At 43.0% G+C, this 14322-nt stretch overlaps 1 protein-coding gene across 1 annotated transcript in view; it reads right to left on the reverse strand.

Moving 5' to 3' along the window:
- Positions 1-14129, reverse strand: part of LOC102770103 (T-cell immunoglobulin and mucin domain-containing protein 4) — a 35234-nt gene extending 21105 nt beyond the window's left edge. The window contains exons 1-4 of the mRNA XM_015565662.1: positions 14057-14129; positions 8751-9092; positions 5990-6280; positions 4229-4291 (exon numbers count right to left, since the gene is read on the reverse strand). Coding sequence (XP_015421148.1) covers positions 4229-4291; positions 5990-6280; positions 8751-9092; positions 14057-14114 — 754 coding nt within the window. The 5' untranslated portion in view covers positions 14115-14129. The remainder of the gene's footprint in view (positions 1-4228; positions 4292-5989; positions 6281-8750; positions 9093-14056) is intronic.
- Between the last annotated feature and the right edge of the window lie 193 nt (positions 14130-14322).

A 14322-nucleotide genomic window follows, 5' to 3' on the forward strand; every position in this document is an offset into this window, starting at 1 on the left:
GGAATGGCCCCTCATAGTCCCAGATTGCAATAAATGTGACTCTTTAATTCAACTTCTTGAGGCGTCCTTCTGTGATTCGCAGGGTACATTACAACAGTTGCAAATATCAAAAATTTCTATATGTGACACAGCACCAGAGTTAAGTTAGGGTTTTTCAAAATGCTGACACGCCGAGCTCAAAAGGTTCTCCATCACTGCGCTAGTGAAATGAGTGTTGCCTGGGGTGTTGACTAGAGAACCCAAGATTTTAAAAGAGAAAGTGAACTTAGGGAAATGCTTGTCTTTCTATTTGGGATGTCCCTCTGTCCCCTAAACTGACCTCTGTCGTAAAAAAAAAAAAAAAGAACTAAGGCTTACTGAGCATATAGAACATGACAGACACTGTTCTAAGTGATCTGCATAAAGTTCTCATTTAATTCTCAGAAAAAAAGACATATGGATGTAGAAAAGGTGTTATTATTATTATTATTCCCATTTTACCAACGAGGAAACCAAGATCCAAAGAGATTAAATAATTTTCCCAAAGTCACACAGCAGGTCAGAGGCAGGTTTGGAGCCCAGGCAGGATAACACCAGAGTGTGTGCAGGAACCACGCTACCTTCCTGCCTCCCATATTGTACTATCACAAGCATTGGTTTGTTTACCCCACACATGTCTGTTTTCCTCTGCTTGGGTATAAGTCCTGTTAAGGTAACAGCTACAATTTGAATGCTTTACTAAAGTGCTAGGCACTAATCTAAGTCCTTTAAATGCATGAAGTTACACAGCTCCACAACACACCTGGGAATAAACCAAGCCCAGAGACCCTTACCAAAAAGTTGTAGAACTGGAGTCAAACCTAGGCAATCCTTTCTAGCACCCTCAAGGATGTGAACCATATCTTATTTGTAAGGTATTCTCTGCCCCTGTACTCTAGTAAATACCTAGAGAAGGCTTGATGGATGAAAGGACAAGTGCATAAAAGAATTTTTACTTCCAGTCAAGAAGGCAGCGTAGGAAAATGCAGTACTCACCTCCTCCCAAAACCACATCAAAATTACAACTAAACTACAGAACAACCATCATTTGGAACCACCTGAAGTCTGGTTGGAAAATGGAAGTCCTACAACTAGGAAATTAAAGCAGAAGCCACATTGAGACTGTCCAGAGGGGTGGAGATGTGGAACAAGCTGGCGGATAAAAATCAGGAGGGCTATCTCAGCTGTGGAGATCCCCCCTGAGGAGCAAGGGGTCCCAGCGCCACACCACTCCCACCTTCCCCACCTCAGGTTCCAGTGCTGGGAAGAGAAGTCCCCATATCTTTTGGCTGTAAAAACCAGCAAGGATTGAGGCTAGGGGAGATGGAGGGCTGTTGGAGCCCCAAGACATTCCTTTGAAGGGCCCACCCATGGACTTACTCAGATTCACTCACTCTGAGCCTCAGTACTGCAGCAGGAGCTTGAAAGGCACCAGAGACATATGGGAAAGAACCAAATTGTTCAGCATCAGGATGAGAGCTGGGTGGGGGGCAACTTTCTTTCAGACAGAAATACAGAAGTGCTGGCAGAAACCATTGTTCTTTTGATGAGCCCTCCCCTCACAGACCTTGCAGATGGGTACCATATCTGAGCCTCCATCAACCTGGCTCACACTGTTTGCCTGACCCTCGTGATTCCCTGAGATCCCACCTTACCCAGCTTGAGATCCCACACCACTCAAGCTGTTTCCATGGCTTATTTTGGCTCATGCTTCAGATTTTCCTAAAATCTCTCAAACAGCAGCATTTGGTCTCAGCGAGCCCCAGACCTCTTTCTAATTGGCCCAGACCCAGCACTAGCAGCAGCCAGCCTTGGTTCACAGCTTGGCCTCACCTGGGTACCTCTAAGTCAGCACAAGCGCCAGCCATTTGTAGATTGCTTTGTAGTCCCAGGCAGAACAGAGGCAGCAGTTGACCTGTGCCTGAACCTCCCAGGAAGCTCCAGAGATAGCATACCCAGTAGAAGCTTCAGACCATGAAGCACCACCACCCAACCTCCTCCACAAGTGTCACACTCAAGGGGCAGAGTCAATGGACACCAGAGTCCTGCTGAGATACGTGCTGAGGTGTGGGGTGGGTCCTGGCACAGCTGATCCTCCACAGTAGTTGGTGGTCGCAGCCAATCCCTACAACTAATAGGCTGGGGGGTGGGGGGGCATGGTAAATTCTTCCAACTGACATGTCAACAGCAATCAAGGTTCAACTACAAGAGGGGGGTTTACACAGCCCACATGAGGGTGAGGGCATACCTTGAGTGCTCAGCTTGGGTGATGGGAGGCTGTGTCACTAGAACCTACAGAACACCTAGATATTAGGCCAATCTACCAAGCCTGGGAGACGTAGCAGCTCTACTTAATACATAAAAACAAACAGGAAAGCTGCAAAAATGAGGAGACAAAGAAATGCGTCCAAAATGATAGAACAGAAGAAAACTCCAGAAAAAGAACTAAACAAAATGGAGATAATCTACTAGATGCAGAATTCAAAACACTGGTCATAAGGATGCTCAATGAACTTAGGGGAAGAGTAGATGAACTTAGTGAGAACTTCAACAAAGAGATAGGAAACATTAAAAAGAACAGGTCAGAAATGAAGGATACATTAACAGAAATGAATAATACATTACAAGGAATTAATAGTACAGTAGATGAAGCCAAGGACCAAATCAGAGATTTGGAAGATAAGGAAACAAAAAACAATCAGAACAGCAAAAAGAATGAGAGAGAGAGAGAGAGAGAGAGAGAGAGAGAGAGAGAGAATGAATAATGTAAGGAGCCTCTGAGACAATTTTAAACATACCAACATTTGCATCAAGAAGGTGCCAAAAGGAGGAGAGAGAGCAAGAAATTGAAAATCTATTTGAAAAAGTAATGACAGAAAACTTTCCTAACTTGGTGAAGAAATAGACATACAAGTTTAGGAAGCACAGATGAACCCAAAAGAACACCAAGACATATCATAATTAAAATGCAAAGAGTTAAAGACAAAGAAAGAATCTTAAAAATAGCAAGAGAAAAATTAGTTGCCTACAAGGAAGTTTCCATAAGATTGCCAGCTGATTTCTCAACAGCAGGTTTGCAGGCCAGAAGAGATTGGCAAGAAATACTCAAAATGATGAAAAGCAAGGCCCTACAACCAAAATCACTCTGCCCAACAAAGCTATCATTTAGAATCAGAGGACAGATAAGAGTTCCCCAGATAAGAAAAAGTTAAGAGTTCATCACCACCAAACCAGTATTGTATGAAATGTTAAAGGATTGTCTTGGAGGAGGAGGAAAAGGAAAAGGAGGAGGTGGAGGAGGAGGAGGAGAAGGAGAAGGAGAAGGAGGAGAAGGAGAAGAAGACACAATTATGAACAATAAAATTGCAATAAATACATTATCTATCAACAATTGAATCTAAAACACAAAATAAATGAACGAGCAGAACAGACTCATAGATACCGAAAACATTTTGACAGTTGCCAAATGGGAGGGGGCTTGTGGTGATAGGTGAAAAAGGTAAAGGGATTAAGAAGTACAAATTAGTTGTTACAGAATAGTTATGGGGATGTAAAGTACAGCATAGGAAATATAGTCAATAATACTCGAATAACTATGTATCATGTCAGATGGGTACAAGATTTATCAGGATGGTCACTTAGTAAGCTAGTAATGTCTAACTAATCACTGGGGTGTATACCTAAAACTACTATAATAATTTATGTCTACTGTAATTGAAAATTTTTTTAATGATTTAAAAAAAGAGAGAGAGTCTACCTCCACCATAAAAAAAAAAAAAAAAAAAAAAAAAAATACCAGTCAAGTGAGTCCACCCCTTGGGAGTTTCAACAAAGAAGACTGGTGTGCTTGGAATCAGAGTGAGACCACTAAGCACCCCCTAGCCTAAAGTAGAAAGGCTAATTTCTAAAGATGTGCTGCCTCAAAGAACTCACAAATAAATCAAAATCAATCAGTCAATCAATACATCTCCTTCTCTCTTCCCTTTCCTCCCTCTACACCCGCTTTCCTCTTCCGTTCTCTTTTACCCCTTGTCCACTAGAATGAATGAGCACAAATGCAGCCTTTCCATCTGTTTGTCCCAGGTGGACCTCATGGAACACAAGGTCCAAAAGTCATCTCTACTCATCTGATTCAAGGATGTTCTATTCACTGTTTCCTTCCCCTCAATCTAAGAGATAAGGACACAAACATGAGCAAGGGTGCACATACCTTTGGGTGTGAATAAAGAACTGTCTTCAGAAGTTACCTCAGGGAGAAGGGAGGTTTTTGATTCTGGAATAGAAAAAAGTTTGATGAAAGGCAGCAAAAAAATAAGTAAGTGTGCTGAGTGTGAGATCTGGGGCTCTTTTTTATGGTAGTCTTTGTGCTTTTCTACATCAAATTTTCTTCAAGGATTGCAAGAATCTAGGAGAAAAAAATTACAAATGTATTTTAAGATGATTATTTTAAAGGTAAATGGAATAAAAATACCTACAAAAATTAATTGGTTTAGAGTTCGTGGACTTTAGGTGACTATTCAGAGTATAATAAAATCAGCCAATTGAATATTGTTAAGCTATTTAGATGATCCAGACCTTATTTTGGCAGCTAAAATGCCTAAGAAAGCCTTCAAGATATCTCATGATTGCTTTTTAATAATTGTATTTTCAGAATCAGAGGAGGAAATGTGGTGGGAACTTTGATAAGGCCCTACTAGTAACCCAATGAGAGGTTCAAGATGCATGATCATTAAGGATTCAGGAGAAAGAAAAAAAAAGACAGAAGATAACCAGTTCACTATCAAAAATTGTTTTGAAGTCTTTCTTAAACCAATCTCTAATGCCCAGGCAGAGACTTAACCCCTGGCAAATGGAACTGGAGCCTGACCTGAGGTTACATTCCTGGTTCTTCAATAAACATCTCAAAGATTCCTGGAGGGCAACTGAAGAACCAAAAAAAGTTGACTTTTCACAAACACAGGAAGAAAGAGGGGCTGGGGGAGGAAACCATAAAACAAAGAAAAGGAATAATTTAGTGACTACACACACACACACACACACACACACACACACACACACACACACACTGTTATGGGCTGAATTGTGTTCCACCCCCCAAATTTATATGTGGAAGCCCTACCCCCATAGTTCAGAATATGACTATATTTGGAGATAGAGCCTTTAAATAGCTGATTAAAGTAAAATGAGGTCATTAGGATGGGCCATAATCCAATATGACTAGTATCCTTATAAAAAGAGGAGATTAGCCGAAACCGGTTTGGCTCAGTGGATAGAGCGTCGGCTTGCGGACTGAAAGGTCCCAGGTTCGATTCCGGTCAAGGGCATGTACCTGGCTTGCGGGCACATCCCCAGTAGGAGATGTGCAGGAGGCAGCTGATCGATGTTCCTCTCTCATCGATGTTTCTAACTCTCTATCTCTCTCTCTTCCTCTCTGTAAAAAATCAATAAAATATATTTAAAAAAAAAAAAAGAGGAGATTAGGCCCGGCAAGTGTAGGTCAGTGGTTGAGCATTGACCCAAGAACCAGGAAGAACACTCCATCCATGCTTTTGTTCCGGCTCTCCGGTCCAGTTTAAGAACCCACTGTGGCCCTCGAGTCAAAAAGTTTGCCCACCCCTGGATTAGGACATAGACACACACAAAGGAAAGACCATGGGATGACATAGTAAGAAGATGACCATCAGTAAGCCAAGGAGAGAGGCCTCAGAAAAAATCAACCTTGCTGACACCTTGATCTCAGACGTCTAGCCTCCAGAATATAAAAAAAATAAACTTCTATTGTTTAAGCCATCAGTCTGAGGTATTTGTTATGATAGTCCTGGAAAACTAACACATACCACCACTCCACACACACACACACACACACACACACACTCACACACACTGCTCATTCAGTAGAGGAACCCCATTCCAAGGGACTCATATACATCTGATCAGCAGAAGGGAAAGAATGATCAATTGTGTCAGGTACCTGCAGTGAGGGTGGACCCTTCGGTGGAAGGCACAGTGGTCAGAAGAATGGTGGTTGCCTCAGGAAGGGAGCTTGGTGTTGTCCATGGGCACGTGGTTGTCATTGTTGTGAGGGCAGTGGTGGTTCTTGTCTGAACTGGTGTTCTCGTTGTGAGGTCAGGTGTAGTCATGACTGTTGTTGGAAGCACAGTTGTGGTTGTTGGCATAGCAGTGGTGGTGGTGGTGGTGGTGGTGGTGGTTGGGCGCCGGGTAGTTGGGCGCCGGGTGGTTGGGCGCCGGGTGGTTGTTGGGGCTGTAACCAACAGAAAATATCTTTGATACCAAGTGGAGATGGAGGAAAAAGGAAACAATACAAATATATCTGGGACCCTTCCGTTTCCCTCTGTTTCTACTGCCTTCACCTAGTCCACTGTCTTGGACCATTGTAATGTCCATAAAAATTGGGTTTCTTACCACTAGTCTTGGACTTTCCAATTTGTTTTCCACACATTGGTTTGAGTAATCTTTTAAAATGATAAATCTAATTATGTCAGTCCCCCGCTTAAAACTTTTTACTGGGTCCTCCTTGCCTGTAAGCTAAAAAGCCTAGCCCGCAATCTTGGCTGCAAGGCTCCATGGGATCTGGCCCTGTCTTTCCTTCCAATCTCATGTCTCTACTTCACTCTCCATCTTTCCCCAGCCCATTGGCCTTCCTTCAGTTCTTTGAACATATTAGTGGCCTTCTAGCTGGAAGAACTTTATACCTGCTGCTTCCTAGTCTCTCTCTTTAGCCTTCTTTCTCAGCTGGATGGACACTTCTGCAGAGAGGTCACCTGTGTTATGTAATAACAATTTTTTTATACTCTCATACTTTATTTCATAGCATTTATTGCATTTCATAATTGTACATTATTTGATGATTATTATTTAATGTCTTCTTCTCCAACTAGCTGGTAAGCTCCATGAGGGAAAATCTGGTTCTCTGGTACAAATCTAATACCTATTATGGTGTCAAGCACATAGTAGGTGTTCCACAAATATCCATGAGTAAATGATTGATTAAATGAATGATTGATTAAAAGTGATCATAGATATAAAATTTCAGTCAAGCAAAATGAATAAACTCTGGAGATCTGCACAACATTGTGCCTATAGTTAGCTCACATTAGGTGTTCTTTTCACAATAAAATAAAAGTCTAAAAACACTGAGTCCAAAGTATGGTGAGGTGCAGTCTCTTTTGGATATTAAAGATTGGTTCGTGCCAGCACCACTCACCCCCTAAACGTTTGAATTTGGGTTCATTAGCCACAATTATTCTCCAGATACCACCTTACCAAATATGCCAAATTTCCATGAACTCTAATGGACTAGTGAAAGACATCACTAGTTTCAAGAGAACATAGAAATGACCCCACAGAGTTTGGAGGTCAAACAAGTATTTTATAAAATAATAGTTGGTTATACCAACATTGAAAAGAGTAGACTTGGATTGGCATCATTTAATTCAATAAATCAGAATAGTTATTTTGAGAGAAAAAATATGCTAATGTATACGAAAATTCTCCAATTAGAAGCATCCACATTAGTTGTTCTCAAATTTTAAAGTGTATTAGAATAAACTAACAAACAAAATAGAAACAGACTCATAGATACAGAGAACAAGCTGACAGCTGTCAGGGGGTTGGAGGACTGAGTGAAAAAGGTGACAGGACTAAGCAAACAAACAAAATGAAAAAACTGAGAGACAGACACCAGTATGGGGATTACATATACAGATGATGAATTATACAATTGTATACTTGAATCCTATATAATTTATTAACCAATGTCACCCTAATAAATTCAATAAATTTTAAAAAGCAATAAAATAAAGTACATTAGAGTCACCTAAGGAGCTGGTTACGCATATTAATATCCAGACCCTGCCTTCGAAGATGCCCTTCCACTTAGGAATGGAGCCCCAGATTCCTCCATCATTGATGAAAGCTGAACACAGGGCTTACTTTACAAGGCTCCATTCCAGACAAGCAGAAAAGGTCGTTATTGTTAGCATCATTTAGCCATAGACTGCCCTCCATGCAGCTCAAATCTTTTGTTTGTTTGTTTTTATTAATCCTCACTGGAGGATATTTTTTCCATTCATTTTTAGAGAGTGGAAGGGAGGGGCAAGGAGGAGAGAGAGAGAAACATCAATGTGAGAGAACCACATCAATTGTTTGCCTCCCTTGCAGCTCAAAGCTTTAGGAGTTCCACCTTATTCCAAATTTCACCAAAAGCAAGATAGTAACAGAAGGAAAAACATGCCTTAAAATGGCCCTGAGAGTCCCCTTATCACATGCCCTTTTTTGCTGCCAGAAGCTACAACCTACTGGCTGATGGGCTGAAGCTGACCACAGACACACTTTATTTAGCTTCACAGTATGTATTTTTCTAAATGTTGAAATCTTTGCCAACATGCAAAAATCAGTACATCTCACATAAAAATTGAGAGATCTGTAACCAGTGGGCAACAATCCCAAAGGTAAAAAGCAGCTGCCTTCTTCAGATTGACCCTAAAGTTTCCTTCCCAACCCGCCACCCTCCAATCATTCCTGTGGCCCTCTTGGACCCCCTGGGCATCTGCCGCACATCGTGGCTCTTAGTCGGAGCAACACTTCCGAGATGTAACCCGTCCACTCCTGGCTTAAGGAGCTAACGCTTCTCTCCCTGCCCCCACTGAATCCATCACCCATTAGCCACCAAATCTCTCCTTCCACAGGCACCAGCCCCTTCCTGTGCTCACCTCTCGTTAGCCTCAGGACAATGTTCTTCTTGACATCATTGAACCAGCCGGGCACCTCTATGCGGCAGCAGTACACAGCGCTGTCACCTTCGTTGGTGTTGGAGATGGTCAAAGAGACGTCGCCTCTCCGGATATTCCCCCAAAGCTGGTATTTTGACGACTTCCGGGAGACGACCCTCCTATCATCGGTGTGGAGAAGTTCCTCGTTGCATTTGGATTTGGGACACGAGCCTTTGCCCCAGCACATGCTGTGGCTGCCCTGAGACCACGATGCATACGTGCAGGGCAAAGTCACCGTCTGGCCCACGTATCCGGTCACGACAGTCTGCGCTGCAGCTGGCGCTGTGAGGAGGGATGAGAAAACCAGGTCGTGTGGTACTGACGTATCTCAGACATGATCGTGGTTGCGCAAACAGGTGCTTCCAGGAAGATGCACAGGGTCGTAGAATATGTGTTTCTTTAGTCTAAATTCTGATGTGTGCTTCACCAGAGCTGAGCTCCTAACTCTACATCCTTCCATCCCCCAAGTGGAGACAGCTGACCCACCTGAGTGTCTAAAGCTCATTTCCACAGCAAGACTTTTTGCTGATGTTTCTCTCTCTCTCCTCCCCCTCCCTTCCACTCTGACCTTGAGTACCGTAAGATAAACCAATAGACTCTCCACTGAAAAATCCTGACCCTTTAACTCAATTCCCCTAACTCAGAAAAACAGGTCTAAACATAGCACTTTGCCCACTGGAGCCCAATGAACAGTGATTATGTTCTCTTGACTTGAATATCTCAAATGGGTCTCCTTCTGTCCTCCAACATTGAGAGGGCTAAGATAGGAATATGGGCTACCAGACTATATACCATTGCTCTCTCTTTTCAGCACAGGAAATGAAAAGGAATTGCTCTGGACCATTTATTTGTTGTTAGACAATATGAAGGTAGGTGGAGTTTGAGGGTTTTTTAAATGTTAGAACTGAGTGAAGCAGACCACAGGAATTAGAATGGGAACTGTGGCATACAAAAATGCCAGAGGGTAATATGGTTGGTATCACTACTGTGTGATGTATAAATAGGTTTACAGTTGTGAGTACGTGAAACACAGAATTTATTCTTGTATTATTATTTATTAATTATTGTATTATTTTCCATGTGAACAATTGTAAACCTACTTGTACCCCACTCTAGTTCTAAGATGAAGTGTCCACTTTTCCCAACTTTGGCTGCTCATCAGCATGACCCAGGGAGATTGTTAAAAACAGATATTTTATTGACCGTCCCTGAGTCAGAATCTCTGAGGCCAAAGCCCCTGGAAATGGACATCATCAAACTCTTTTGATATCATTGGCCACTCCCCCAGTGTGTGAGGACCACAGGACAAGCTCTTTGAAGATCACATCTGTGGACGAAAGGGGCCACATGCTGACCTGACAAGCTCAGGAAAGGCCTGCATGGCAGTTTTGCAGACTCGGAGACCTAAAGGAACCACAAAGGATGGTCTGAAATTAAACCTTAACTAAAAGCAGTTATGGTGGGCAGTTACGTCCTAAGCCAATATCTTCACTGATAAGGTCAACCTTTACTGTATCTGTCACCAATGTATTTCATGTATAAATACAGATGTAACCCTGCCATTCTCCAGAGCACTATCTCAATTCGTTGAGGTTCTGCTTCCTGGCATATGTTGACAGTTTGGCTCAAATAAACTCACAAAAATTCTTTACAGGTTTCAATGGTTTTTTACGTTAACACATCCATTTCTGATAATCTGGGAAATATTCTCACTGCTGCCAGACCACTGATTTAATTGAGCACCAGTACTTGTTCTAAACAACAGAAAACCTACTGAAGTGAGAGCGAGGCAGCTGAAGCTCCAGACCATCAGACTACATCCCAGGCACCAGGTTTCTGCTTCCTGTTTTCCTCCAGGACTCCCCTAGGCCCATGAGGCCCCATGCACTAGCTGTGTTGACCCATTTGGCTAAGTTGTATAAGACATGGCCCACAGGCCCTGACCTGGTGTCAGGAACGTCTAGATATCCCTCTCTAGGGGGAGGTGAGCATCAACCCTAAAGGGCGCCCAGAGAGGAAGCCAAAGGGCGTGCTACCTGGGCTTTCCACAGTGGACGCCCATGATGAAGGTCATTCCAAATACAGAGCAGCCAGAGCCTTCCCTGCACTCACAGCCCCTTCGCTTTGCTGCAGTGAAAACGTTTCACAGACCATAAATGCTGTAGAAGTCCACTCTGCCCACCATCAACCCAGGAAAAAAGGTAAGCAATTCATTGTCATCACCCTGGGTCATAACACACAGCAACACAGAACACGTGCGCCTAAAACAAATAACTTCTGAAACATAGGCTTGTTCCTATTTATATTGGGAGAATTAATTTTAAAATATATGCAAGAATTATTTCTACTGGCGAGTCATCAGTTTACTCTCCCAAGTATTACAGCGTCACAGGAAGCATCCTACTTCTTAGGACCCAACAGAAAAACTAAAAAAGGACATAACAGGCAATTCATAGATGAGGCGATATGAGTAGCTAGTAAATTTCACCTATTTGGCCAAAATTTAGAGTGCTGATAAAAGCAATTTTTAGCCAACAGGGATTTAGGAAAAGATAGCTTACCGGAGTCAACTACACAGAAATAGGGTAAGAATTGGTATAGCCATAGTGTGGGCCAATTTGGCAGTTTCTATTAATACTCAACATGCACATGTGCATTCTAAACCTTAGCAAGTTTGTGTTTTATTTACCCTAGAAAAACACACATGCACAAGAAAACCTAATAGCAAATGTTTATTGCCACCTTCACATACATGTGAATGGAATGAACGTGTCTATGTGCCTGGCAAAACTGGCACATTCATTCCATGGAATCATGTGTAGAAGGTTATTAGAATTAGATAGACTTATGCCAGTTGGCATGAAAACTCGGTCTTACGAAAGTATGAAAAGGGAAAATTTTAATATAACACATACAGTGTAAAAACCATTAATAAAATAAATAAACAGTTCACACTGTGTATGTGCATGTGGGGGTGGGGGTATAGATAGATGAAGCTAAATGCATAGAAAAGTGTCTGGTGGGATATACCCCCAACTCATTGTGTTGGTCCTCTCCATGACGATTGGAAAGGGATGGGGCCTGGGGGTGGTCCTCAAAAGAGATTTATAGCTTTATTTTTTTTTTCACCAAGGGTGTTTCTGTATTACTCATCTGTTCAAAATTGATGGTTTTGAAAAAAAGGAAGCAGGCAATTAGGCATTTTGCTGTGGCAGAAAAACACCCATTAGGCGTACATTGTAAACCTCATGGGCCTTTGTGTTCTTGGAGGAAAGCCACAGTAAGCCTAACCTCATTGTCATCGTAAAATAAAGGGGATAATGACTTCCCTCAGAAAGCCTTTCTAAGGTTCGCATGAGATGAAATATCAATGCTACATGGAATTAATGAAGTAACCAAACACAGGAGAATTTAGAAATAGGACCAAAAAACCCTGGGTTTTTTTCCAGTTACAAAAGTATCCTGTAGCAGAGGAATTGTTGGTGTCAAATCAATTCCGTTTTTCAGAAGCTACCCAGGATGGTGTGGGGACAACCTGGGTTCTGGTGCCAGTGGTGTCTCCTCCAGCTGGTGACCTGGTGACCTCAAGAAAGGTCCTTCCCTGATCCAGGTCTCAGTTTCACCATCTGCAGCCTGGAGTTTCTGATTCAGCATCTTTGAAGGGCATGTGCAGCTTTGATGGATTCTCAGTGATTCTGAACAGTCATTCTCTTCTAATTTGGTCATTTTAGAAAAGACCCAAATGAAAAAAGGAGAAAGTTCACCAGCTACTATCTCCTTTAAACAGGGTTAAAGAAACCCACCCTAGCTCAACCAACAGCTCAGCAACCAGCCAGTAGCTGGCTATGTGGACTTAGACCCCAGCAACTTTCAGCATAACAAAATCAAGTTCCCAGAACACCTCAAGTTCCCAAAACAAGATAAAGACCATTGAAAACATTGATTAAAAGAAGAAGAAGAAGAAGAAGAAGAAGAAGAAGAAGAAGAAGAAGAAGAAGAAGAAGAAGAAGAAGAAGAAGAAGAAAGGCAGACAGGGGCTGCTTTTATTCCATTAATGGCCACAGTGTATCTGGAGAGATAAGCAGCTCAGTGACCTGTTCTCTGATGTGGGATGGGGGAAGGGAAGGGGAGGGGGCGGGAGGTACAGCGGAACTCCAGGGAGGACAGGAACTCATAGCAGAAATTCCTGAATCAGCCCTAACTGGTTTGGCTCAGTGGATAAAGCATCGGCCTGTGGACTGAAAGGTCCCAGGTTCGATTCCCGTCAAGGGCATGTACCTTGGTTGTGGGCACATCCCCAGTAAGAGGTGTGCAGGAGGCAGCTGATCGGTGTTTCTATCTCATCGATGTTTCTAACTCTCTATCCCTCTCCCTTCCTCTCTGTAAAAAAATCAATAAAAATATATCTTAAAAAAAAATTCCTGAATCAGTCCTGAGCGCTCAGGAAAAGCCCACCTTTGGAGGAGACCTGAGGGGCCATGGGCTTGCAGAAGAGAGGCAGAGAGAACTGCAGTGCACATGCTGGACAGGTAAAGGAAACACTTCTGCTGTCCTTCAACTACCAAACTTTTAAAACTACAAAAGACATTAGATACTGTCTGGTTCTAGAATCACAGATGGTGAACACTGGTCTGATCCAGGTCCCTCATTTCACACGGGGAACGCCAGGGCTTATTCAACGTGTTCCCAGTGCCAACTGTCAGCCAACTGACAGGACTCGGGCTCGGCACGAGCATTTGCCCTCTGCCACCAGGATACACAGGTCTCCGCCCAGGGCGGACCTCTGCATCGTCCAAAACCTGCAAACAATGTGCCAGAAGAAACCGCTCCTTGAAACCTCCTCCCCGGCAAAGTAATCCAACAGGCAAACTAAAACTGACAATAAAGAGAAAAAGGAGAATTACAAGAAGAGCCCTTTCCAGAGCAAATTGCCCTCCATCTGACGGCACTGATAACATCTGCAGAGGACATTTCTTTTCCCCATTTCATCTGACCCCTTATTTCGGTGTTTCTTCTTAAATTGCCATTTCTGATATGAACACAAATGACCCCACCCTGAAACCCCCAAAGTGGTCTCAGCATAAAACTTTGTACGACAGCAGGAGGAGAGACCACCCAAATAAGAAACCCTGGGTGGGGGATAGGGGAGGGAATGAGGTGGGCTTCTGCTGCCTGAAGCCCACCAGTCAAGGAACCCCATCTCAGGGTACGGAGCCCCCCTCCTCCATGGCAGGTCAGACACTTACTCAGATAAAGCCACCACAGCTCCCTCAGCAGCCAGAGGATGACAGGCCCTCTGGACATTTTGACTGTCAGCCGACACCAGGAGTCTGTCTGTCTGTCCGCCCAAACTTCATTTCTTATACTCCAGTTAATGCTGACAGGGCGGGACCTTTTTGTTTTCATTTCTCTTTTTTGGCTCAAAACCTTCCCTTACCCCCATCCTGAATGGCCTTCCTGGATCTGGGATGCATGAAGACATGCACTGAGTACTTTTCTCCTGGACACTGAG

The sequence above is a fragment of the Myotis davidii genome, unplaced genomic scaffold (genome assembly GCF_000327345.1).
Source record: "Myotis davidii unplaced genomic scaffold, ASM32734v1 scaffold18, whole genome shotgun sequence".
Lineage (NCBI taxonomy): Eukaryota > Metazoa > Chordata > Mammalia > Chiroptera > Vespertilionidae > Myotis > Myotis davidii.